The 26,783-nt window shown below is 35.2% G+C and overlaps 4 protein-coding genes, 1 long non-coding RNA gene, 1 other non-coding gene and 1 pseudogene across 9 annotated transcripts; 4 read left to right on the top strand and 3 right to left on the bottom strand.

Moving 5' to 3' along the window:
- LOC109344981 (mitoferrin-like) lies at positions 521–3,536 on the top strand. 2 transcript variants are annotated; one of them, XM_019583723.1, is made up of 3 exons: positions 521–1,349; positions 3,024–3,259; positions 3,300–3,536. In XM_019583723.1, the coding sequence occupies exons 1-2, from the start codon at positions 597–599 to the stop codon at positions 3,216–3,218; spliced, it is 948 nt and encodes a 315-aa protein (XP_019439268.1). In that variant the 5' UTR covers positions 521–596; the 3' UTR covers positions 3,219–3,259; positions 3,300–3,536. The 2 variants fall into 2 exon arrangements, with proteins under 2 accessions (XP_019439268.1, XP_019439267.1); XM_019583722.1 differs by having other exon boundaries at positions 3,024–3,536.
- LOC109344978 (probable protein phosphatase 2C 26) lies at positions 4,035–7,756 on the bottom strand. 3 transcript variants are annotated; one of them, XR_002107370.1, is made up of 11 exons: positions 7,524–7,756; positions 7,383–7,434; positions 6,804–6,946; positions 6,507–6,588; positions 6,241–6,311; positions 6,052–6,131; positions 5,793–5,890; positions 4,971–5,094; positions 4,747–4,824; positions 4,377–4,425; positions 4,035–4,294 (listed from the first exon to the last, which is right to left on the bottom strand). XR_002107370.1 is itself a non-coding variant. In XM_019583718.1 (11 exons), exons 1-11 carry the CDS (start codon positions 7,688–7,690, stop codon positions 4,242–4,244), a joined length of 1,002 nt encoding a protein of 333 aa, XP_019439263.1. In that variant the 5' UTR covers positions 7,691–7,754; the 3' UTR covers positions 4,035–4,241. The 3 variants fall into 3 exon arrangements, 2 of the variants coding, with proteins under 2 accessions (XP_019439263.1, XP_019439264.1); XM_019583718.1 differs by having other exon boundaries at positions 4,747–4,829; positions 7,524–7,754; XM_019583719.1 differs by having other exon boundaries at positions 4,747–4,829; positions 6,804–6,883; positions 7,524–7,751.
- LOC109344980 lies at positions 5,125–5,876 on the top strand. The gene is made up of 2 exons (XR_002107371.1): positions 5,125–5,226; positions 5,293–5,876. It is a non-coding gene; the product is annotated as an uncharacterized LOC109344980 (long non-coding RNA).
- TRNAG-GCC lies at positions 7,813–7,883 on the top strand. Its single transcript has one exon. It is a non-coding gene; the product is annotated as a tRNA-Gly (tRNA).
- Positions 7,933–8,748, top strand: LOC109344979. Its single transcript, XM_019583721.1, has 2 exons — positions 7,933–8,041; positions 8,160–8,748. Exons 1-2 carry the CDS (start codon positions 8,008–8,010, stop codon positions 8,615–8,617), a joined length of 492 nt encoding a protein of 163 aa, XP_019439266.1. The 5' UTR covers positions 7,933–8,007; the 3' UTR covers positions 8,618–8,748.
- LOC109344977 (malonyl CoA-acyl carrier protein transacylase-like) lies at positions 9,072–13,073 on the bottom strand. The gene is made up of 11 exons (XM_019583717.1): positions 12,840–13,073; positions 12,425–12,510; positions 12,250–12,316; positions 10,986–11,128; positions 10,391–10,439; positions 10,151–10,288; positions 9,965–10,045; positions 9,705–9,881; positions 9,549–9,635; positions 9,254–9,419; positions 9,072–9,222 (listed from the first exon to the last, which is right to left on the bottom strand). Exons 1-10 carry the CDS (start codon positions 13,044–13,046, stop codon positions 9,357–9,359), a joined length of 1,098 nt encoding a protein of 365 aa, XP_019439262.1. The 5' UTR covers positions 13,047–13,073; the 3' UTR covers positions 9,072–9,222; positions 9,254–9,356.
- On the bottom strand, positions 13,887–19,225 carry LOC109344976 (annotated as a pseudogene).

Below are 26,783 nucleotides of genomic sequence, written 5' to 3'. Positions count from 1 at the left end.
TTGTGGCTTCCAAGTCTCCTTTTTTCCTTCTATCCCCTCCAAAATCCAACTCTTAAACTAACCCTAAGGTGATTAAACATCATTTATTAAAACCGTACCATCTATATGCTAATTATATTGAACATGCAAATAAAGCAATCAATACTAAAAAATACTAGTCAAATTGTATCATCTATGTCAAAACCAAGTTGTGTATGAAAAAATAATATTTTTTTAAAATGACACAATAAAGATTCAAACATTGAATGGACTATAACATAATTAGTCTATATATCATTTCAACAATCGAGTTATATGTTATAAATAATAATATTTATATTCATAAATATATTATATTTATTATAGTCAGTATGTCGATAGATACTTCGTGTATGTCGATCTACATTCTTATTTTATTTTATTAAGTATTCAATTTTTATTTCATTTTAGAGAAACAATATATTTAATATGTGATTATTGTATAAATGACTTATATGTTTTTTTAGTGAAACATGTTTTGCATTTATGTATAGTCCAAATATATCTTAATTAGCAACACCATATTGAACCCAGAGCCCAATGTCCTAGTTTAGCTATCCCAAACCAAAAAACCATCAATGGCCACCGAGCCCCGCCCCCTTCCACACCCACCGCCAGTGACGGCGACAGAACTTTCAACCACCCGCAACAGCCTCCGTTTCTGGCAGTTAATGGTAGCCGGTTCCATTGCAGGCTCCGTCGAACACATGGCAATGTTCCCCATCGACACCGTGAAGACCCACATGCAAGCACGTTCATCATCGTGTCCCATCAAAACATCCTTAACCGTTCGCCAAGCCGTTGGATCCATTCTCAAATCCAACGGTCCATCTGCTCTGTACCGCGGCATCGGAGCAATGGGTCTCGGTGCGGGACCCGCACACGCCGTTTATTTCTCGTTCTACGAGACTTGTAAGAAGTTTCTCTCTCGCGGGAACCCCAACAACGCTTCCGCACACGCGGTTTCTGGCGTGTGTGCCACAATCGCCAGTGATGCGGTTTTTACACCTATGGATATGGTGAAGCAGAGGCTGCAATTGAGTGGTGGTGGTTACAATGGTGTTTGGGACTGTGTTAAGAGGGTGTTGAGGGAGGAAGGGTTTGGTGCGTTCTATGCGTCTTATAGGACTACTGTTTTGATGAATGCTCCGTTTACTGCTGTGCATTTCGTGTCATATGAGGCCGCGAAACGAGCTTTGATTGAGGTTTCGCCGAGTAGTGTTGATGATGGAAGGTTGATTGTTCATGCTACTGCTGGTGCTGCTGCTGGTGCTTTGGCTGCTTCGGTTACAACGCCGCTTGATGTGGTGAAAACTCAACTGCAGTGTCAGGTATAGCTTTACTTTAAGTAGATAATCATTTTAGTCATGAGAAATTGAAAATTGACATGTTAGTCTCTGAAACTGTAATACAAAGGTTCAATTTGACTAAACAACAGTTGGCATGGTATATGAATGATACTTACAATTTCAAGGACCGGCTATATAGTTTCCCGAAGTTAGGGAGCAATATGATGGATGCTTATAATTTCATGGAATTTTTTGAAATTTGGGTTTTCTCTAAATGGAATTCTTAAAAGTAGTTTATCTAGCTTACTGGATTTTGAATTGCTTAGCGCATGCCGTGAGCTTCTAACATGTGCATAATAATGCCTTGTGCTATCTCTCTAGAATTTGTGCCCGGTTGTGGAAAAAGGAGAAGATAACATTGCGAACTTGAGAATTTTATCCATAAACAAAAAATTAATAATTCGGATTCGAGGATGTGATTACAAACATCGAATATGATCTGTCCATGACTACTAGAGTAAGTGTTTCATATCTGGAATGGGACTTAGATGTCAGTATCTTATCATCTTCCCTAAAAAGGCTATTGAGGGGTTTTGACAGCTTAATTAGGGAATATAGTGTTAGAGGTATTCCCCTTTCCAGTGTGAGGTTAATGAGAGAACGTCACATGACCCACACTAAATGCAGGTGGAATGTACTGGAGGTAATTTGAGCTAGGAAAAATATTTATAGTGGATATGCTTGCTTTGTTGATTTACTCTGCTCTTAATTCCACCTACGTAGCTATAGAACATTATTTTAGTTTCATTGTTTGGTGATGCTGGCTCCATGGGCAAGTTGGTGTTGCTTTAAAGTGTCCATGTGAAATCATTTTCCCCGACATCTAGGGTATGGTATGCACCATTTCCATTTCTTCTTAATGCTGATGTGTGAACAAGAAACTGAAGATTGGCAATCACTGTGCATAAGTAATTTGTTAGCTTCAGAGTCCTAAATAATTGAATCTCAAGGGAAGTCCCCCCACCTCCCTCTCACTGTTAATTAACAACGGATTCGAGTCACTAGCTTATTAGGTAGTTGACAAAGTCTTGGAAAACTTTGTAAACAATATTTGAGATACTTCTTGCATTTAACCTACTTTAACAGATATCATTGAGAAAGAAAAGTGTTTGTGAAATTTATCAAAATATATATTTTGATACACTAATACTTAGCAATATACCAAGTATAAATAAGAGTTCTGTTTTTTAGGTGTAATGTGTGCTTACATTATGTGAGGATTGAGTTGAGGATAATATTATTAGAACTGTGCAGGCTAGGCCTAACCCAACCCCGAAAGTTAGCTCATAGAATGAGGGGTGTCCAGCCTTCTAAGCACTATTTTGGCAATATTCCCATCCAATGTTGGACTATCTTAAAATATGATAATTAATCTTTATGACTAACACCTTATATGATTCTCATTACAAGGATTAAGAGACATGAGATAAAATTGCTGATACACACCATTTATACGTATGTATGTATCTTTTCAACTTTCTGCACAACTAATATGGTGTTTGGTCAAGTTAATCTCATGCCTGCAAATTGATTGTGCATGAACCTTCACTATATGAATAGTTTGTTACTCTCGATAACCCTAGGGACCAGCATAACAAGTTTTTAAGTCCTTGTCTTTCCTTGGAGAGTTTATCTTGACATTGGTTTATGTTGCAGGGTGTCTCTGGATGTGATAGGTTTAAAAGTGGTTCAATTGGGGATGTTTTTAAAACTATAGTAAAAAAGGATGGATATAGAGGGCTCATTCGAGGATGGATTCCAAGGATGCTCTTCCATGCCCCCGCGGCTGCAATCTGCTGGTCCACATATGAAGCTGGCAAGACCTTCTTCCACGAATTTAATCAGAGTTAAGATAATGGTACCATTATCTAAATTAATGCCAAAGTTAGAATATTCATTTTGCTGTAGTTGCATAGAATGTACTGTGTCAAAATTGATAGAGTGCTTCAAATTGGGGGCACAGCCTAGCAAGTTTTTTCAAGCCCTGAATCCTGAACTCTACATAATAATGAGGCAGGCATCAGATTAACATGAGGATAGAATCTTTATTGTACACTTGTTAGTTTTGATAATCTATTTTTATTTTTCTTTAGATTTTTGCTATTCAACTTAGTTATCAAATCAAGATAATTATTATATTGAGGATAGCTTTTACATGATTCCACATTAGATTGTTCCTCCCTTTCTTCTTAGCCTCAGGAGCCATAGATGGCGATTGTATAACTGTACCAAAAGAGCAAAAGCAAATTGACTGAACGAATATTTGCACCAGAAAAACTGAAACTAGCAACTGCTTCCACACGAAACATGGTTTTAATTATTTTAAGCCTCAGCCAATTATTTGATGAAAATAACATGAAAAAATAATTTCACTGAATTATTATTGATGCACGTGATTCAAAGCCATATGAGATTCACATCATCTTACTAATTGTTAAAATTTCACCATTTCATGTTACTGCAAGCCTTAATAATGCCAAGAAATATTTCATATTCTTGAAATTTCGGAATTTCATTTTCTATCATCATGATTTGTTAGTATTTTATATCTGGCAAATACGTAGAACTGTTTTCATGTGTAAGTCTTTTATGCTGTGACATGTCGAAGACCTGGTTGCTAAGTTACTGATATTATATTAATTTTGCTTAAATAATGACATTTAAAAATCTGCAAATCGACATTTACTTTATTTTTTCCATACGGAAAAAGTCATAATAATAGGCTATAAACGAAACTGAAAACTATTTTTCTATGAATATCTTATACAGCATCATTTCTCAGTGGCTTATACTTCAGGCAACTCCCACTCTGGTAATTTCAACAACCAGGACCTTGTTTTCTTGAGTATAATCAATTGTGGAGATTAGCAAATCTTATGAACTTACAACCTCACCAACAATCACTGTGATATCGTCAAGCTTTCCACCTGTTACAGTTTCAAAAAAAAAATTAAGTACAGCCACATCTAACCGAAAATAACTGTTGCTGTAGAAAATGTTATACCACACCTGTAAGCTTCATTCCAAGAATCTTCTTCCATAGTGGGGGTTCAAAACCCTGGAAAATTAATAGCAAAATATCAACAAACATAGTGTTATTGCAAATATTTTAGACTAACAAGTGTTCATATGTTTTATTCAAAATGACTTTCTGCAATTTTTGTGCTTCTTGCAAAGGATCATTTTATACATAGTGCAACTGTTAACAGTGTTTTCCTACTCAATGATTACAACTCTTTCAATAAAAAGAATATCACTTTCCCAACAGGTTACTTTCCAAAACTAATCAAACAAATAGAAAAATAACAAGCAATGCATAATTCTCCATAATAAATTCTTTTTGTAAAACAATGAAGTCTAACAAAACTTCTTTCCTTACCCTGGACCTGGCCTCCAACGAATAGGGAGAATCAAAATTTGAATCCAATGCATGATTGCTTGCCAAGTTAGCTAATGCCTTTGCTAGCAACAAAATGAATTCCAGATTAGTGAAAGTCATGAACTTAGATTCATCCAACTGATCATTAAACAAGGAAGACAATAACAACCTAAACTGTAAATCCTAATTTCCTCTAACTGAGCAATCAAGAAGGAAGATAATACCAGCCTCGGCAACATTTCTGTGCCCAACAATAGTTGAAACGATTTCATGGTCAAAAACATTGTCAAAAAGCCCATCGGATCCCACAACAATTGTGTCTCCTTCTATCAACTCCACATTGCTTACCTGTTTTCCGGCAGAGGTTAGTAAAAGAAAAGACAAAAGAACAGAAGAACCACAGTTAGCTCAAGTAGAAAATCAGACTATCTCCAATAGAAATTTGTGTACAACTATCAGCCTATAGTTCTGAATGGCATGGTAATTCATATCATGGCCATCATTCAAGCCCCAAACCATGATATTTAGCAACATAATTTATCAGAGCTCATGAAAATCAAACAATCTAAGAGCTAGAAGCAAAGCTAGTTAGCTTTCAGGAGTTCAACTGCATCCCAAAATTATTCTTCAAAGCATAATGCAGGAAAGAGTCTAGAGAGAATCAGTGCTTAAGTGTTGAAAATAGTAAAGGTACTAACTTTCTGTAATCCTTCAAACCAAACATTTTGACTGGCATGTGAACTCAAGAAGAGCAGTATAAAAATATAATTCTGTAGAAATGAATTATTCTAGGAAGTATCAATATTAGGTAGTTATGTCCATTTGAGCAAGAAGAAAAAATGAGGTGATTGCTTTCTCTCTTCATTGAGGTAAGTTCAGGACCACAAACAAATGAGCATGACTTGATTAACAAAAAAATGACAAGAAAAAATACATTTTTTTTGTAATAACATAACAGATCTCGCAAAGTATCAAGAATGAAGTTAGATAGAGGAGGGGAGAAGCGAAGAAAATAAATAATAGTAGAGATGATTGTTAAATGGTACCGCTGCATCAAGGTATGTTTGGCCCACCCTCTCAGAGCTCAGTTGGAATGGACAGTCAAAGTAATGTTCTTGTGGTGAAGTGGATAATATTACATTACCTGGAAAAGGCATATAGCGAATTTTAAGTTTTTAACATTGGAGACGGGTTCTGGTATTGTGAAGACAGAAAGGAAAAGAAAGCTGAAGAAGATAGACAGAGTACATTGCATTAGACTTTTCCATTAATCCTGCATTAACAATACAAAGCACAGGATGTTACCATTACGGATAACTCTGAGTCCACAATCCCCAACATTAGCAATCTTCAGAATCCCATTCTTCTCCAGCATAGCAACAATGCTTCAAAGACACACAGAAGACAATTTGTGTTTGAATTGATTAAAATGCAAGTCAATCTTCGAGCATATTTATGGAAATTGGCACAACAGATAAAAGAGGATAAACTTACACAGTAGCTGAGCCTGTAGAGGAAGTAGCAGCATGTGCTTTCCTTATAAGAATCTGAGGATCATAATTCACCTGCAAAATCCATCAATATGTAACAAGTTTGTCAGCTAACAGCAGTAGTGTGTAAAAGCATTCTTGTCAGTGTATTTCTCAAAATGGAAAGAAACCATATAAAACGTTAATTTTAACAAATGAAATCATATGGAAACCAAAATAATTAAGAACTAGCAACAGCGATCACCATTAAGATTTTATAGATTCCATTACCTCCTCATCTCCTACAAAATTGGAAGCATTAGTCATCAGTTCACGTGGGAACAATGAAGGATCAACATCCTCTTCAGCCCAACTGTGAAGCATAATACAAAAGCATGTTAAGACAATTTATCATAAGTCAGAGGTTATACTTATGCCACATATCGTTGAAGACAATATCATATATTAGGTTAATAATTAATTATCAAATTTGGTGTTTGTATGTTGGATGTTCTTTTTTGTTTTGTTTGAAAGATTGAAAATTCCCACTGTGAAAGAACCATATAAAAAGAAAGTTAAGTAGCATACCCAGAGACACCATCTGCAACAGCAACAACTCCCCCATTGTAGTTACTTACAAAGAAAGCATCTTCCCCACCTTTGTCAACCTTTAGAAAGACCAGGACTTGAGAAAGTGGTAGATACACAAAAATCAGAATAGTATCATTGTGCTAGGAACTATGAATACCACAAAGAACATGGCTATGATGATACCCACATGGATACAGAAATTAGACAAATTTAAAAATTTATAAGACAATGCCATATTATATTACAGCTATAAAATTAATATAAAGTTAACTTAAAAGTACAATTTTAAATTAAACAAGTGAAATAATACTTTAAAATGCATATATAATAAAATGTTAACATTTATCAAATTAACATGGCATTTTCATATATAATGGTATAAAAATTGAGAAAATAACAATTAGAAAGCCATATAATACAGATAGAAGTATACATCACTACATAAGTGTCCATGAAATATCCACAATTCCTATTTTGAAGACAGGACAAGTGTTTATCATAGTGTTATTAATAAGAACACATCATGAATGTGAAAGTGACTTGCATTACTTGTATTATGTTCAATAACTAAACTACCTTCTTTGGATGCGGAATGAGGTAAGTCCCAACAGAAAATGATACATCTGACCTACAACCTCAGCAACAGAAATCAAACCATGTTTAAGAAATCACCAATAAAAGCAAACATAAAGAACAAGAAAATAATGAGTAGCTCACTTAATAACAGGGTTAAGTTCAGAAGAAGGAGAAGAACAAGACACAGCCATCTTCTTCTTCTTACTGGTTTCATCAAAAGTAAATGAAGATGAATATATGGAATAAATTAGTGGCTGTTGAGAGTGACAACGAGAAATTGTTGCAATCCTCAACATGGGAATTGCCATTTCTTCTCCTTCAATTGAAAACCGTCCCCCTCAACTTCACACATATGAATACTTATCATCTTTGTAAATGTGACCATAACATTAATACATCAAATTATAAAACTTTACATCAAAAGCATGAAGCACCAGTGGTCTAGTGGTAGAATAGTACCCTGCCACGGTACAGACCCGGGTTCGATTCCCGGCTGGTGCAATTTTGTTTTTTAATAAATATTTTTTTTTTCCAAATAGAAAATATAATAAATGTATAATATAATAGACTTTGGTATTTAGTTCTGGTTTCTTCTTTTTTCTCTGTGTTCACTCTCAACTCAGCGATGAACGGTACTAACTCCATTGATATTGTTCAAGGTAAATAAATCTATTCATGATTTTATCTTATCATTTTCGGAGGCAAAAAAATGAAAAGTGAAAATTTATTCTGTTTTTTCTGTGAATTAAATCTGTATTTGTTTTCCTTTGTGCGTAGAAAATGGAAATGGAAGCGATTCGGACACAAATTCCGATGAGTCGCAAGAATACTACCAGCCAATATCAGCCGAGGACGACGGCGACGGAAATTCCGACGGAGAGGACGGCGTTGAGTTCAACCAGCTGCCGAACGGTTACTGCGTGCACAATGGAGCGGAGAACGGGATCTCGTACCTGGATCTAAACGACAGCGTTGAGCAGAAAAGCGACGATGAAGAGGAAGGAGAAGATGCAGAAGATGAAGAAGAGAGAACGAGAGATGCATCGATTCGGAGGGCGTTCAGGGAGGATGAGAATCGGAGGAGTGCGCCGTTAACGGCGGAGAACGCCACCAGGGTGATGGAAGCAATGCACGGGGTGTCGTTTTGTGGAGAGGCTCCTGATTGGGTTGCTGAGTTTCCTGAGGATCGTTGGATTGATCAGCTTCACAGATTGAGGCAATCACCAAACACTTGAAGCATTCTAAGATAGTTAGATATTCACATTCATGCTATTTCCCCATTTAGTCCTGTTAGTTCATTTCAAGAATGTGTTTTCTGGGAAGAACTTTCATTTTATAAATAATTGTACTGTCTTTATTTTCTTTTAAATTGAGTTTATGATTTTGCAATTACACTAGCAGTCATTATATCATTATGAAGACCATTCAAATCGAAACATTTTAGAATCTGTTTACAAATTGGATTTTAAAATGAAATGGAATGTTTGAGAGTTAAGACATGTACTTGCGAAATAACTCTAAACATTTCATTTCTCATCTTGAAATATTTAATCACAGAATTAGCTTATATCTTGGAAATTACAAAGTCACGCTTATGCATGAGCGGTAATGCGGTATTCTTTCTAATTTTTATTCAACATGAATAGAGCTACATTTGGTCCAAGTAAGGATAGGTCTTAACTTCATGATACACAAAAGTTGATCAAGTGGATAACATAAATAAGATTACAAAAACAGAAAAATGCTGACACCAGGTACAAACACTATTCTAATTCACTCTGTCAATTCCAGAATCAAATTTAAACTTCAAAATTGGCACTCAAATCTAACTCTAGTGGCTGGTTTCTTGCAAAAGCTTCAAGTTCATGTGTCATCTCGATTTAGCAGTCTCTCCTTCTCTCACGAAACAAAATGTTACAGATCAGTGTGGTGCAATCTGCAGAAGCCAAATAAGGAGCAAAGTCCCATGCCTTCTCAAGCACCTATATTTTCAATATCAGCACTTTTGTCCACTCTCTTGACAATGCCAGCAATAACCTGAAAATAATCCACAAAATATAAAAAAACTTAGCAGGTTACAAAACTAGAGGACTGGATTTAGAATGGTAACAAGTACCCATCCAGAAATGTTGGCTGACACTAGTATTAGCGGTGGGAGTTTTTTACCTTTCCAGGTCCCAATTCATAACCTTTCTTCAGCCCCTTGGTTAGAAGAGTCTTCACTGTTGTTTCCCACTGAACAGGTGACGTAACCTGCCAATTGCATTACAGGTATAATTATTTCCATATCATGGTGGACAGAAACAAGTATCAACAGCATACCTGACGAGCCAATATCTTCTTTATTGTGGCCGGATCTGCATGTGGTTGTGCATCCACGTTGGATATGACTGGTATTTTTGGGGTAATGATTTGTGTTGCTGCCAATGCTGCTTCCAATCTTGACACAGCTGGTTCCATAAAACTAGTGTGAAAAGCACCAGCAACAGCTAGGCGCATCTGCCAAATTAAGAAAAAAAGGCATTATTTCTTTGACGAAAGTTGGCACTGGGAAGAGAAGACTAGGATACCAAAATTCATACAGTCATTCGAGCCTTGAAAGATTTCGCCTTGCTTTCCAGCACTTCTATTCCTTTTATGCCACCAGAGACTGCATAGTTTCCCTACCAAGAATAACACATTCCAAAGAAGCTATTCATCATAAAGTTTAGATGTAGAAAGCTGAATTTTGCGAAGCTTGTTAAAAGACAGGTAGATGAGAATCTTACAGGACATAGGTAATTGGCAATCTGAACCTTCTCAGCTTCAGGAACTTCCTGATTGACTGCATCACACAATTGTTGGACCTTCTCCGAGTCCAGTCCTATCACACTAGCCATGGCACTTTTGGCAGCATCGGAAGCATCCTGGATAAAGGACAAAAGTTATTCACAAGAAATACAAATTATAATCCAAACAAGAGGATTAACGCAGCCAAGAGACTAAAACAACTGCCAGAGATTGATTACCTGCATGGCTTCACCCCTCAGTTTGACCAACTTGAGTCCATCTTCGAAGCTTGGAAATGAAATTAAATACATGAATCAATAGCATGTCAATTATGGGAAGGTTGAACTTCAAACAATACAACTACAATGACATTTGTCTCACAAGTTATATCTGTGAAATAACACAATATAGGTAATTCACCATTCTATGTATGCTGAAAGTTGGCAATCTGGCAAATAATGGTTCTAATGCACGGTAGTTTTCCCACAGGGCATAGGCTACCAACAACAAAATTCATTTTCAAAGTTAGCTGCAAAACTTAACATTTAAATATTCAGACTCGGAAAACCCCATAATTGGGTCACTAACACATCATCAATTTCGCTTCTCTAGTGCCACTTCCGGCTTCAATGTAGAGATGGAGGTCAACCATGTGGTAGATAAGTGTCATGGACGAAAAGAAAGGACATATGTCATTCTTATTAAGTTATTATTACTTCATTTCTGTAAAGATTTCCTGATACATGGTGGAACATATGAAAAAAAATGAGGAGATGAAAGAGAAAGCAATAGAAAAGCCATTGTAATAAATAACATATTTTTTTGGCAATTCACCTGAAAGCCCCAGCAAATGCCAGAGCAGTATATTCTCCCAAGCTTAAACCACATGTAACATCAACAGAATCAATAATCTGCTGTCCCCCCTCACGCACACGAAGTAGCTCCACAGCAGCAAGACTTGTGACATAAATAGCAGGCTGAAAAAGTAGTAAATCAGATGGTAAAAATTACATCTATGACAATCTTTATAAAAAACATAATCAAGCAAGATTGTTCTTTCTAATAAAGCTGTTTACTCTTTTCTATTTTATAAACAAAGGAGTTCTAGGATCTGGTGAGGAGGGGGTGGCAAGCTAAGTGCACGTAAAGTGCCCTAGGTGGGATTTGGACTCGGGATCCAGTAGTTCCCATAATTCAGATAGTACCACGTGAGCTATATACTGGGCTCTATTTTTACTTTTCAAAATTAACAGCCAAAGATTTTGACATTTGGATATTTTTAAGGTAAAGTACAATTGATCAAGCCATCAAGGCATAGGTTGAAAGCAAGCTTTAAACTTGATGAAGTGATCCAACCGTAAGTAATATATCTTGACACCTAAACTAATCATTAAACTGATTTTGTCTACATCAATTATCATGTATATATATAAGCCAACTCCATAACAAGGTACACTCTGCTATACTAGAATAGCCATCAGCTTTAAATTATCTTTATTTGATTAACACGCATGATCATTGATTCACAAACAGCATGCAATTTTACAGCAAACTATTTTATATACCTTCATGCAGCACAGAAAATACAACAGTAAAGTGTTACTTGATGACACATTTCCATTTTAATTTCCTTCTGTTTCAAGTAATAGCAGTTCTTGGATTCTTACCTAACTGAACATAGAGTATCATAAACAATATAGTGAATCATTATTTAGCTACATACATATAAATTCCAGCTTGTTTTGATTTAATTGACAACCAATACTAGAAGGCTTTATTTATAAATGACACAAAATATATAAATAAATCACTGAAGTTTTATTGAAATTTTTACATGTCCTTTTGTGATGTATTAAAAGGATTCTTAGATCTTTCGTGAGAATTTAAAATGTAGAATGATGAGAGCCAATTGAACATAATGACATACAATAGAATCAATACCATATATCCAATTTTTACATCAAAACTAGGATAAATAATAGCCTACATTGTTAATTTTAAACTACAAAAAGTACAAAGATACTAAACAAAAGCATGTAAGTGGAACACCTAGCTAGTATGTACCCTCTACCCTAAAAAGAAAAGGAAAAAAACATACCTGGCTAATAACGGTTGAATCTAACTTTTCTTTTGGCCCATTGATGCATATATCAAGAAGATCAAACCTAAATGCACAGAACATATAATAGTACTCACAGCCAAAAAACATAAAATCTTAATAAAATATATAAAATCATTAGAAAATTTCAATAAATTGAAGTCATGGTAACTACCCCAAGATATCATTCGCCTTCTTGTACAAAATTGCAGCAGCAGGCACATTTTGAGCTTCTTTTCCCATTCCGATTGCTTGTGCACCCTGCAACCAACCACAAAAAAATTATATTTTCCAGGAAATTACAATCGCCTCCCCTTAAGTTCGATTTAATTACACCCGAAAGTCCTTTCGCTTCAAAAACTACACTCACCTCCGGTCATAAACTAAACCTCGGGGACATAGAATGGTGTAATTTCTATATCTAAAGGATTTTCAGTATAATTAAGCTAAATCTAAGTGATGAAGTTGTAATTTCCCCTAAAATTGAACTCCAATAAATGCCACTAACAAATTAGTTTACAGTTATTACCTTCTTCTTTTTTTAATTTCTAATGTTATGTCAAAGGGAAATGCGATTAGTAAAAGAGTACCTGACCGGGGAAGAGAAAAGCATTGGAGGGCTTGTAATCGGAGAAGAGAGCATCGTTGACAGAAGCTTGAGATTCTGCGGAGACGCTCATGGAAACCCTAGATCGTTGGTTAGTGAAGCGGAAACTTCGAGAAGGTGCATTTTTGGAGAAGAAGGAAGAAGGGAGCTTGTGGAAAGAAATTGAAGGAAGAGTGAGAGAAGAAGGCATGGCTGAGAAAGAAGAAGAAGAAGAAGAAGAAGGAAGAAGGTGAAGTGGAACAGTGGGTGCGAGAAAGAAGGGAATGGTAAATCAAATCTTGCATTTATATTCGTGAAGAACTTGGATGGGAGAAATTACCTACTTAATTTAAAATCAATAATGTAATATTAGTATTAATGATTTAGTTGAGTTTACTAATATGTTGTTAGATCCTTTTCTAACCAATTCATTGTCTCTTCGTTCAAACTCCTCATGAATTAGTCTCATTCTCCTAGGAGGAGCTTTTCGAATTGTTGGTTTAAGCCTTCACTTGAAAAGGATTTAAACCTCCTTCATCTAGATTAGGATTATCTTCTTCTATATCCTACAATAAAATGTTAGGAGAACATATAATATATCCTTATCATTTGCACCCTTTTTGTGTCTCTCACTCACAGTGAGTGTATGTACACTACTGTATTATCTTGGGTGTCAATCCACATTTTTTTTGTTTTGGACTGAACGTAACATAAATGTGAAAATACGCATATGGAAGTCTCTCTTTGAGTTGCATATTCTTGAGATATAAAACTTGATATTGATAGTGTAAAGTTTTTTAATTGTCACTACGTTGTCCAGCTAATGTTAATTTGTATTAGTTTTATTTGAGAGTCGATAATGATTAATATATTAATAACATGTGATTTAGTGACATTATAAAAAACACTTATACCATCAGTCTAGATTAGTTGTACGGTAGGTCCGTACCATTGTATTATGTATACCTCGGTGGTATTTTCAAAAGGCTTATGACTAAGTTGGAAGAAAACTTTTGGAAATGTTAATAAAAAAAATATCAAATCATTCGAATACAAGTTCACTAGACACGGGCTTGATTTCCATTAAATTACTATTCAATGCAAGAAGTCCAACATAAATCAATTCAATTGAGAGTCCCAGTGACTTAAACTTCTGGCACAACACTCTGAAATATATTCTTCAGAAAAGCTTTAACATTAGTTTCAGATGACCCACCTTTCGCAATTGCAAGCTGAGATATATGATGAAGCTCTTTAGCTCTTTTTCTCATATCTCTCCCTTCATCACTACCCAGATTCATGAATTTCCTAAGCAACACAACAATCTCATCTCTCATAACCAAAGAGCCCAATTTATCTTCCTTTTTTACCCTCCACCCAACCTTCCAATCCTCAACAATAAGCTTACTAATTAGTGGTTGATCCATAACAAGTGGAAAGGTTAGAAAAGGAACTCCAGCAAAAACACCTTCCATAGTAGAATTCCAACCACAATGTGTCCAATATCCCCCCACAGAAGGATGTAACAACACCTTCAATTGGTCACACCAAGCTAACACCATTCCCTTTTTACCACAAATCTCTTTCAATTTTGAACTTCCCCCTCGTGCTGCCCACAGGAATCGAACATCGCTATCGCGCAAGGCAGCAACTATTTCATCCATTTGAGCACTTGAAACTGAGAGAAAGCTACCAAATGAGATATACAAAACAGAATTACAAGGTTGGCTATCTAGCCACTCTAAGTAACTGTGGTCAGAACCATTAGTAGCATTAATTGAATTTGCATTGTCTTCAAAACTAAAATAAGGTATGTTTGGACCAATAGTGTAAATGGGCATTGATAACCTTGCTTTTAAGGCATCAATAACATGGTGTTCTAGCTCATAAACTGAAGGGAATAATAGGTACTGTGCTTTAAGCATCCCTTCACACCTTTCATTGCCCAGTGCAAAATTTCCTTACTGTTCTCATCAAGAAGAGGAATATCTGCTTTACGAATCCAGGAAATTCCAGGAACATAATCTACAAGTTTTTCACCATTTTCTGCATAATTATAAAGCAGGTGAGTGTTAATTTAATCATCGAGTGAAGACTATGACTAAAAACATTAAAAACACAATTATCATAGAAATCGCGAACTAATTATTATATATTAGTTCGTGTTTCTCTTGCGAATTGATTTGCTATAAAGAACAAACTATATTTTCATGTATAATACAATAAATAAGAAAAAATCTTATTCTAGATATTTCTCTCATAATAAAGCAAGAATTAATTCAAATCTAAAAGAAATAGTAGTGGAAACAAACGTGCATGAAGGTATTTAAACATTCCTTATCAATATTATTAAATTAAATCAAAGAAAATTATAATAAAATGTATTATTAATTATAATTAATAGTAATAATATAAGTATAAATATCCTATTGATACTAAATATATCAACTAAGTATATCCCTCTTTAAAGTAGTGATATTTGACATGATAACATATCAGAATTGTTTTGTGACTATGACTAATAAGATAAATACTAAAATTCAAATAAACAATTACTTGCCTATAAAAAATGGGTAAACTTTATTCAAAGTTAAGATAGTTTAGGATTAAATGTGAGATTAGTGATGTAATTAAAGAACTCAATAAAACATATTACGTTCAATGAGTTTCCCTTAACCCTTTCTTTCCACAACCCGTAAATTAAACTAAATCAACTTTGCTCAAGGTAAATAATTTTTAACACCTGAAAAAATGAGAAGGAAATCATCTTGCATTTTAAAATTTCCCAAATTACAAGTAAGACTTTACGTGTAAAATTCCTGGATAAAACTAACTCATGTAACAGGGTTATGATTGCACATATTTATGTGCGGATTGCACGTATAAAAACTGTACTATTAGAAAAATAAATCTCACTCAAGACTAAATGATAAACATATAATGACTTTTTTTAAGTAATTATTTACTATTTACTAACACTTAATTCTTAATTGGACCGGAAATGGTTAGATTTTATAGAGTTTCAAAAATTAGACTCTATCAAAATTTAACAAACTCTTACTTATTTTAACCTGACTTTTTGTTCATCTCTAACTTCTGTATATATATTTATTCAAATGCTATTGATTTTTTATTCTTTTTACCATTTATACACGTATTCAAATGATTTATAAATATCTGCATGTACATAATTTCATGTGTTGAATTATGTATACATAATAATAATAAGTAATATTGAAAAAGTTTTATTTATAAGAAAAAGTGTGCTTGATATTTAGTGTTGAGTAAATCTTCTAGTCTAGATTTAAGTACAAATTTAAAAGTTAATCTAATCAATATTTAAGATTAGATAAAGAAAAGCTTTACCCAATTATGTTATCTTGCTTTTTTTAATTATTATTGTAATTGTCAAAAGTGAATGACTGTAACACATAATCTATATATATGTTTGTTTTTGCACTAGTAATTATATTCTTTTACCATATGGGTAGGGAATTAATTCACTTTGGGTATGTGAGTGTTCTTCTTAACAAATGTCGTTCTCAAAAATCGTACTCTTGGTATTTTGGTATATATGAAAATCTAGTGAGCCCTTCCAAAAAAATATTTTTTGTACATGTTATATAATCTGACCATCCCATTTAACTATTAAATTTGAAATGGATTTTTTTGTGGTTTGATGTTCAGTCCAACTCTAATAATATTGATATTAGTTTAATTTTCAAGACACTGGATATACATCATGTTAATTTCATTTAATATCTTCGTTTTTACAATTAGATGGGTTAAAAAAGAATATTCCATTAGCAACATTTTTGTTAGAGCCCTTGAGCTTGGGTAAGCGAGGCATTAATAATTGTTTCTCTTTAAAAAATTAACTTAGTTATTTATGAGAGATTAAGTGTTATGCAAAAAAAAAATTGAGGAACTTTACCAAGCTTTTATAAGATGTAGTATATAATAAAATTATTAATCCCATAAGGTTCCATATACAATCTATTGCGGGTTAATGTTATTAAATATTTTTTTAGTTTCCTAGACGTATTCTTGCACTAAAGACAGTCTTGTTCAAGTCGAAAACATTCCCATGTATGTAGAGTTAATTCTCATAACAGATATTTTTGTCATCTATAAGACTCGAACCTCATACCTTTACTTAAGGAGAATCAAACATACATTGTACCACTTAAACTAACACTCATTATGATGATATAGTTAAATTCTTATTATTTGTATGGAAGAAATACTTTGTGCCTAGAGATGATGTCTATTTTAATGATCACAACAAGAGATTAATATTTGGATGTGTTAATCACATATGATGTCCCATTTTATTTCTCAATATCAATTCTTAAAGTTAATACAATATTTTTAAAATATTTATTACAGTTTTATAATTTCAATATAAAAAAATATTTTTATAACAACATATTTAATTATACTTTTATATTTTCAATATAATAAATATTTTTCTAATACTTTTTAATTTAGTTTCTCAAAGGCTTTCTTTGTTTGTCCCTAGCGGGCTTTGGTCCAAGTATCCAACCACTTAACAATTCACCATTTTTTCCTTTACTCTACTGACCTAGAATTACACGTGATCATGAGCCGGGTTAGATGAATTGGTTGGGTTATTTTTTGAATATAGATTTAGCCTTAGATTTGAAGCTAGTATAACAGGTTAGCTTTTAAATTCGATCTGATCCTAGACCTGACTAAATATCATACATATTAATTTGAGATAAAGTTTTCTCAATATTATTTATTATTATGAATGTGTAATTTGATATATAAAATGATATATGTATATATTTTTAATCATGTATATATGATGAAAACTTTAGATAATCAATAATATTTTCGACCAAAAAGTGTTATTATTTTATACATATTTAAATAGAGATACATACCAATATGATGAGTCAAAGATGATGAGATGAGTCAGCTTGGGTCATGTTTGGTCCCTACCCAACCTTACATATTGACCGAATCTAATTTTTGAACTCGAACTCGACTCTAAACCCAATGAGATACAACCATATTTGGAGTCAATCATGATTAAGGCATACCGAGTGGGCAGGTACGGCCTACTGCACAACCCTACCTAGAATCCTGGATGTTGGAGTTGTACAATATTCTAATGTTAAGCGGACAATGCAACTTAATTTTTTATTTTAATAATTCCTTCAAAAGGGAACTTTTGCTTTTTATTGATTTCATATAACTTTTTTAATATTTCGGTGGTGTTTTAATCACCTAAACACAAATTTAGTATCTTGATTAATGTTTTAATAATTTTGAATTCTAAATCTTAAAAAAACTTTGAAAAATGTTAATTCTGAAAACATCGTAAAGGAAACATGTTAGGCAGTAAACATTAGTCAACAAATTAATAAGATATTAGTTTACTGGTGTAATATTCCACTAGATTTCTAGATGGTTAAAATATTAAGAGTTTGATTTTTTAGAGTGACCCTTGTTTGGAGGGACAACCACACATCCCAAAAGAACTTATTTACTAACATAAAAAAGGAACATGGATACTCTCTATTAATGGAGAGGCAAGTGCATGTTTTTGCACTTATTTTTAATGTTAAAAGTCTAATTTTATTATAATAAAAAAGATAAATGTGTCATTAAAAATTATATTTTTCTTTATTTTTTGAAGCACTTGCCTCTCCATTATGATCCCAACTCATAAAAAATGGTAAGAATACCCTTATTATTACCACACCAAAAAAATTACTTAATATGAGTAGTAAACAAATTGAAACATAAAATAAGAGATTATAGTTTGTTTGCATTTTGAACCTGTATACGATCCTTACCTTCCCCTAACAGCTTTTGAGGACAGTGTTTGTATTCTTGGAAAATATGAAAACATTGCACCCAGAATTCAGAAGTTGATGTTGTCCAAAACGCCGCCACCGGAATATTCTTCTGGTAACCGACACCCACTACCCAGAAGAGAAAACCATCATAAATAATAACATTTGGCGGCGGTTCAAGCCGATCAAGAAGCTCCTCAAGCGGCGCTTCCATCTTTGTCAAAACAACTTCAATAACGCTTAAGAAGTTATCGGCTGAACGATTTAGCTCGGGAACAACGTTGGGGATGGAACAAAAGCGTAGGTTGTGTGGTTTTGGTTCGGAGGAAATGGAACGAAGCCAGTTCTCTGTGACAACGAAGGTGATGAAGATGTTGGAGTTGTTGGATAGTAGAAGTTTGCAAAGGTTGATCATGGGGTTGATGTGACCTAGAGATGGGTACGGCACAACGAGGATGTGGTTGGTGGTGGCAGTGACGGAGGGTGAAGATGGAACCTGAAGTTCCATGGAGAGGGAAGTCATGCTGATATTGTGGCCTAGACACTGAAGAGAGATATGCTTCTGTGATCTATATTATATACATCACAGGGATGAGATCACTTGTTCTCCCGTCTTATTTATCCATCACTGTCCTATCAAAATGTAAAACTGAATTAAAAAGAAAGATTTTAGAAATATAAAGTAATGTTTTCATACTTGTTTTGGGATGGATGAGACTATCCTCAAGTACGTCTCGAAGTCTGTCCCTAATCAATCACGACGAAACAAAAATAAATAAAATCATGAGTATTTAATTTTTTTAATTGACATGACATAATATGATTGGTTTGGGACATGCTTTGAGACATCAAATCATTTTCCGTTTTGGGACATAGGATCCCATTCCATGAAAAGACACATCATAATACATAAAAAGACGCAACCAATCACACTGTTCTTTCCTTGCTAGATCCTCATATGACTAAAATGATAAGAATTCGATTTCTGTAAACGATACCTATTGAAAGAGACAATCATACACTCCAAATGGATCAGTTACTTACCCAAAACGTGAAAGAATGCCCTTAATAATACAAAAAAACATGAAAAAACACACGTTGTAAAATAGAAGACATGCTCCTCTTTTCAGATGGAGATCTCATGTCTCCATTAGTGTCCCTAATCGTATTCTAAGCCAATCGAAATACATCATTTAATTGAAAAAATTATAAAAAAATAAATTAATATTTTATATTATTTTGTGGAATACTATTGAATCATGAAAAGTGAAAACAATAACTTTTTTGGGATAAAGGATCTCAGTCCTTTCTTTTCATCCGTTAACTTCTTACATTTAACTAGTATTTCACAATGCTTGAATTAACGTGACAAAAATACTTATATTCTTTTTATTTATAGTGAAATATTATTTTACTATTAATACTAAAATAAAAAATAATTCACTCAACATCACGAGAGGATTTTATTCCTTAACTATAAGTTAGTTTGTATTCAACTATCATACATGATTTGTTTATTAATTTTATTTAAAAGTTAATAATTAATATTAATAATGATAATGTTGTGTTATTGAGTATTTATTAAAATATTTTATATTTAAAAATATATAACTATAAAATTAAATATATGAAAACTTTGTATGGAAACATGATAATTCACTTCAAGTATAGTCTTTTTTTGACAGCTCCTTTTATATATTTAAAATATATGTATCACTCTATATATTTCATCTCTTTTTGATATTTAACATTATACACATAATTTAGGAATTATTAAGCAGTAGAAAGATTTTATAGAATTTGACAATAATAAGCATTATTTGAAAATGCATCAAATGAAAGTAGAAAATCATAAATAAAAAGATAAGTGATAAATAATAGCTTGATGTAAATATAATATATGTTTGTGTTCAGTTTTTAAAATATATTTTTTGAAAAGAAAAATATGAGAGAAAAAATGCAACAGTGTAACAATTTTATACAATATCAATCATTATCCCTTATTCAATGATAGAGGACTTTATATTGGAAAAAATTAAATAGGTGTACTAATTGGGAAGAAAGCCATCTCTTCCCCCTTTATTCTTTTCCATCTCAATTTTTTTTCTCGATGGAGCAACAGATAGTTGAAGCACTATCTAAATAGAAGGGAATGTAACAAAAACTAGGAAGTCTATCAAAAGTTAAAGTCTGGATATGTAATCTTAACCCATGTTTTGCCAAAGCATCAGCAACCGCATTAGCTTCTCTCAACACATGCCCCTAGATAATCTGCTGGAAGTTACCCAGATTTATCCGAATCTGGTTAACAAGATGCGCACAAGGGTGGCTAGGAGCACAAAAAGAAGTCAAGAATTGAATGCAACACAACGAATCAGCTTCTATCATTACTCTATGGAAACCATGCTGTTGAAGATGATGAAGACCAACCAAAACCCCCCAAAGTTCTGCTTGCAAGGCTGAACAAGTACCCCAAGCATTTGGAGAAGGCCGTGACAAAAGCTCCAAAATGATCCCGAACAATACCACCACACGCTGCCACGTTAGAAGAAGAAGAAAAGGCTCCATCCGATTTAAGCTTAACCCATCATTCATTAGGGGGGCTCCATCTAATCAAGGAAGAATAAACTGAAGTATTCTTAACTCGGGTTATCTGCGCCATGCTGATAGCATTCTTTATGCTTGCAACTCTCGCCATAATTTCATTAATACTGGTAGAAGCCCTTGGGATCAGCTGGTTGAAAATTCTATCATTTCTACAATGCCAAATGACATCCAAGGTAACACCGAAGGTTAAACTCCAATCCTCAACACCAAAACTACCCTCAGAGTGAATTATATGAGCATCCAACCACTCCAACAAGGGCTGGGAGAAGAAATTGTCATTAAGGCCACGGTTAATCAATTTTTGCCACACCTCCGAAGCAAATTTACAACCACGGAAGACATGATCTTGAGTTTCAGGAACATCACAGATTGGGCATAAGTCTGATATACCCATGTGTCTACTGCATCGGTTCTGGTTAGTTGCAAGACCATTATTCATAATTTTCCAGAAGAGAAGGATTATGCAGTAAGGACCTTTCCAATTCCAGATATGCCCCGCAATTTTGTTCCTTGGAATGGTAGAGTGATCAGCGATAATATTATAGGCAGAAGCCACTGAGAACCTACCATCATTAGTATGAGACCAAGCTATCATGTCTTCTGAATTCCCAATGGTAGGAGGATGCATTGCCATAATTCTGTTGAAAATTTGAGGGGGAACTGTTTGAGCCAATAGGTTGGAATTCCACTCCCGTCCTTCAAGAATAAAATCCGCAATTTTCTGATACCTGGACTGTTCCCATCCCTGGGACCAGTGATACTGATTGAGAGGACCCACATTTCGGATCCAACTATCCTTCCAGAAATTTATAGTTAAGCCATTGCCAAGTCTCCAACAAATGTTATTTTTCAACATCTCCCAACCACCACAAACTCCTCTCCAAAAGTTCGAGTCATTGGATCTCTTCTTAAACTCCGGAAGCAGATCATTACCACATTTATACCTCGACCGCACCACCTGAACCCATAAGGAATCCTTATTAGTGCTGAGATTCCAAGCCGCTTTCATCATGAAACTTTTATTAACAAGACGAGCTTGTCGAAGCCCCAGACCTCCCACACTCTTTGGCTTGCATATGTTGCTCCACCCAATCCAATGCGTTTTTCTGGAATTGGTACCATCCCCCCAAACAAAAGATCTGCGCACTTTATCCAAATTTTCACACGTGCCTATACGTAAGGGAGTAGTTTGCATCACATAGGTCGGCAAGGCTTGGAGAACAGACTGGGAAAGAGTTAATCTCCCTGCAAATGACAGGTGATTATATTTCCAGTTGCTAAGCCTTTGCTTCGCCTTTTCAAGAATGTAGTTATATCTCGCCTTCCTAGGAACATTTTTGCCAATAGGGACACCCAAGTACATCCCTAGATCAGAAGTTCTACCATAGCCCAGCTCCCCACTCAACTGCTGCCGAACTTGATCATGAACATTCTTAGAAAATAAGATTCTAGTTTTATCACAATTTACCTTCTGACCCGAACTCTTTGAAAACAGATCAAGGCAAGATTTAATAACCTCAACCTGGTCCAAAGTTGCCTCCGCAAAAATAATGAGATCGTCAGCAAAAACTAAGTGAGATAGCTTCGGGCTAACCCTCCTTAATTTAATTGGTTTCCAGTGCTCCGAATCAACAGCAGTAGAAATAAGATGAGACAATCTTTCAATGCACAACACAAATAAGTAGGGAGATATAGGATCACCTTGCCTTATTCTACGTTGGGGTTGGAAAGAATCAAGAGCCTCTCCATTCCAAAGACACTGCATTATAGACGTGGAAATGCATTTATCAACCAAGTGAACAAAGTTTTCTGGGAACCCAGCATCCATCAAACAGTCTTTAACAAAACACCAACGAATTCTGTCATAAGCTTTCTCAAAATCAATTTTTATAGCCATCCATCCCACCTTCCCTTTTTGGTATTCATGGCATGAATTACCTCTTGAGTAATAATAATATTATCACTACTTGTACGACCAGGGACAAAACTGCATTGCTGAGGCCCAATTAGAGAATGCATAACCTCCCTCATCCGAGAAGCCATAATTTTGGTGATAACCTTATAGGAGACATTGCAGAGACTAATCGGTCTAAAATGCTTTAAAGAAACAGCTTGGTCAACCTTCGGAATCAGAGTGACTAATGTTGCATTAATTTCTTTAACCTTCTCCGGATTATCAAAAATTGATTTAATTAGCTCACACAACTTAAAACCAACCACGTTCCAGTGATTATGAAAAAACAGGGCCTGAAACCCATCCTTACCTGGTGCTTTGTAGCCACCAATGCTGAAATAGCCTTTCTAATTTCATCATCAGTAACATGATTCCCCAGCCGAGCAATCTGGTCATGATGCAAATTGGGATAACAAACAGATAACGCAAGAGAAGTGTACCCATCATCTTCCGAATAGAGATTCTTGTAGAAGTTGGTAACCATTTGTTCCACCTCATCCTGATTACCAATCCAACTACCATAATCATCTTGCAGCTTGTGAAACTACTTCTTACTTCTACGAATGACAGTTACCCCATGAAAGTAGCGAGTATTCCTGTCTCCATACACCAACCAGTTGCTTCTAGATTTTTGGAACCAAAGCAATTCTTCTTGGCTCAGACCTCCTCATACTCTTTCCACAACTCTTTTTGAAGATTTTCCAGGAAAGGCTTGGAACCGGAGGATAGGCTGCGAGTAATTCCACTCAACCGCTTGAGCGGGATTTTTTTTCGCTCAAAAATATTCCCAAAAACTTCCTTATTCCACACTTTCAAGCACTATTGGAGATTATTCATAGTTTCATTCCACTCCAAAGAAGTGTCCCACGAATTGACCACAAGATTATTGAAGGAAGGGTGGTTCATCCAAGCAGCTAAAAGACGGAAAGGTCTTCGATGCTGATTCGGGGTAGGCGCTTCCATTAAACTCAAAAGAAGGGGAGAATGATCAGATTTAAGGGGGTTCAGATGAGTAATTGAAGCATTTGGAAACTTTAACCTCCAGTCCAGATTTGATAAAGCACGATCAAGTCTTTCTTTGAGACCAACCCTCTGCCAAGTGAAGCAAGGGCCAATAAAACCCAAATCAATTAAGTCACATTCAGAAATTAGAGTTGCAAAAGCAAGGGCTCCCTTAGGGTGGTTCTGACTCAAACTACCCCATCTCTCCTCATTAGAAGCAACAACATTGAAATCTCCAATCAAACACAACATATCATACCTAGAAGACATATCCCTACTAGAATCCCACAAACTAGACCTCATTGAAAAGTGAGGGCTACCGTACACAGCTGTCAACAACCAATTATCTCCACCATTCCAACTAACCTCCATTGATAAAGGTTGGTTGGAAGACTCAGTACATTAACCTTCCACATAGAAGAATCCCACAAGCACCAAATACCTCCAGCTCTACCAACTGCATCCACTTTTGCAAGGCCATCAAAACCAATATTTTTAATAACTTTGTCAGCATTATAACCACTATTCTTTGGTTCCATTAAAATCATGAAATTCACAGAGAAGATATTCTTCAGATCAACTACCAGGTTCCTGAAACCCTTAGCTTTTGTTCCTCTACAATTCCAACTGATAATATTCATCAAAGATGCTATAATTTGGGGTTCATAGACCCCGGTGAATCTTCAGGAGCAAACACCTTGTCCGACCTTTTATGTCCTTTTTCCGGTAGACTATTCAGCTAGTTGTTAGACTTTTCCACCTGATGACTCTGAGGAGAAAGTTTGTTTGGGGCAATAGCTACTTGAGCACTATCAACAACATCAATTTCCATACCTTGAGAAGTTGCAGGATCTGCTATCTCCATATTCCCAGAAGGAACCGAATCAGCAGCAGTGAAAATGGCAAGATTCTTACCCGCTTTATATCCTCTGGTTGTTTGAACACTTCGATCTTCAAGCTGATGAGCGGATCGGAGACTTCCCTTCCCAACCTTGAGCTTATTTTTCACTCCTTTTGAAGGTTTCCCATCAATTGCCAAACTCCCAATAGTTCCACCCTTCTGGTCGTGGCGATTGTTCCTTCTTGTTACCAACATCCAAGGGCCAAAGGTCCCCTTTTCTGAGGTTTCCAGTTTTTCTCGACTAACCATTTTACTCTTTCATTTGGATTTCATTAATAAATCAACAGTAGGGCCCTCCGGTTTGGAGCTACTAATGATGGTGGATTTGTGACATTCTTCCCCAACCCTCTCATTCTCCTGTAACCCACTACTCTGGTTGTTGCTTCTCTTCTTCTCCTCTACACAAATACCCTCCGGACAGACAAACTCAGTTTTGGCTATGGTCCAAACTCAGTTTCACAAAGTAATTAAGACCATTAGGACAGACAATGGCCCTGAATTTACTATGCCTTCATTCTATCAAAGTCTTGGCATCACACACCAAACAAGTTGTGTTGAAACCCCTCAACAAAACTCAGTTGTTGAGAGAAAACACAGACATCTCTTGAATGTCACAAGGGCCATTCTGTTTCAGTCCCATCTACCTAAAACCTATTGGGGCTATGCTGTTAAACATGCCACTTACTTGATCAATCGACTACCTAGCCCTGTTCTACATAATAAATCTCCCTTTAGCATCTTACACAATCAAGAGGCATCCTTAGATAACCTAAGAGTTTTTGGCAGCCTTTCCTATGCTTGCACCCTTCACCACAACAGAACAAAACTTGACCCTAGAGCCAAGAAATGTGTGTTCTTAGGCTATCAATTTGGTACCAAAGGATACCTCCTCCTAGACCTGAAAACCAGAGAGATATTTCTATCTAGAGATGTTATTTTCAAGGAACATATCTTCCCTTATGCCACCATTCAACCTCATCAACAATCCCTTGTTACTCCTGATACCATACCTCATGGCACAGATCCCTTATTTTGTGATCTTGATTCCCAGACACAACAACCTCTCACATCTCATCCTCCTACTAGTGACACAAACCCTTTAGATACTGAAACCTCTCATACACCTTCTGCTCCTATTAGCAATCCAACTCCTTTACATACTGATATAAGAAGATCTAGTAGAATTAAACATCCCCCATCCTACTTACAAGATTTCCATCATTCTCTCCTTAATCACACACATTGCACAGATGCCCCTCAAGTCATTCATCCCTTGTCCACTGTCCTTTCCTACCACAAATTAGCACCAAAACAATTTCACCACACCTTGAGCATATCCACTGAATATGAACCAAAAACCTACCATCAAGCTATCAAATCCTCTCATTGGATTGAAGCTATGCAGAATGAGCTCAATGCTCTTGAACTGAACCATACTTGGTCCCTAGTTGACTTACCACCCAATAAAACTCCCATAGGAGCTAAGTGGGTTTACAAGATCAAACACAAATCAGATGGAAGCATAGAGAGATATAAAGCCAGGCTTGTTGCCAAGGGATACACCCAAACTGAAGGCATAGACTATTTTGATACCTTTGCCCCTGTCATTAAACTCACAACAGTGAGACTTTTACTTGCCATTGCCTCTTCTCAAAA

Source organism: Lupinus angustifolius, chromosome LG04 (assembly GCF_001865875.1).
Source record: "Lupinus angustifolius cultivar Tanjil chromosome LG04, LupAngTanjil_v1.0, whole genome shotgun sequence".
In the NCBI taxonomy this organism is placed as follows: Eukaryota; Viridiplantae; Streptophyta; class Magnoliopsida; order Fabales; family Fabaceae; genus Lupinus; species Lupinus angustifolius.
Note: the sequence above shows the minus strand (reverse complement) of the source record. Positions and strands in the feature narration are given on the sequence as shown.

Excerpts from the sequence above, each read along its gene's own strand:
- LOC109344981 (XM_019583723.1), top strand. The coding sequence starts at position 597 with ATGGCCACCGAGCCCCGCCCCCTTCCACACCCACCGCCAGTGACGGCG. Across the intron at positions 1,350-3,023 it reads AAACTCAACTGCAGTGTCAG|GGTGTCTCTGGATGTGATAG; the intron begins GTATAGCTTTAC and ends TTTATGTTGCAG.
- LOC109344978 (XM_019583718.1), bottom strand. The coding sequence starts at position 7,690 with ATGGCAATTCCCATGTTGAGGATTGCAACAATTTCTCGTTGTCACTCT. Across the intron at positions 6,947-7,382 it reads TCATTCCGCATCCAAAGAAG|CACAATGATACTATTCTGAT; the intron begins GTAGTTTAGTTA and ends CATAGTTCCTAG. Across the intron at positions 6,312-6,506 it reads ATTTTGTAGGAGATGAGGAG|GTGAATTATGATCCTCAGAT; the intron begins GTAATGGAATCT and ends TGGATTTTGCAG.
- LOC109344979 (XM_019583721.1), top strand. The coding sequence starts at position 8,008 with ATGAACGGTACTAACTCCATTGATATTGTTCAAG. Across the intron at positions 8,042-8,159 it reads CTCCATTGATATTGTTCAAG|AAAATGGAAATGGAAGCGAT; the intron begins GTAAATAAATCT and ends CTTTGTGCGTAG.
- LOC109344977 (XM_019583717.1), bottom strand. The coding sequence starts at position 13,046 with ATGCCTTCTTCTCTCACTCTTCCTTCAATTTCTTTCCACAAGCTCCCT. Across the intron at positions 11,129-12,249 it reads ATTCAACCGTTATTAGCCAG|CCTGCTATTTATGTCACAAG; the intron begins GTATGTTTTTTT and ends CTACTTTTTCAG. Across the intron at positions 10,440-10,985 it reads GCATTTGCTGGGGCTTTCAG|CTTCGAAGATGGACTCAAGT; the intron begins GTGAATTGCCAA and ends TTCATTTCCAAG.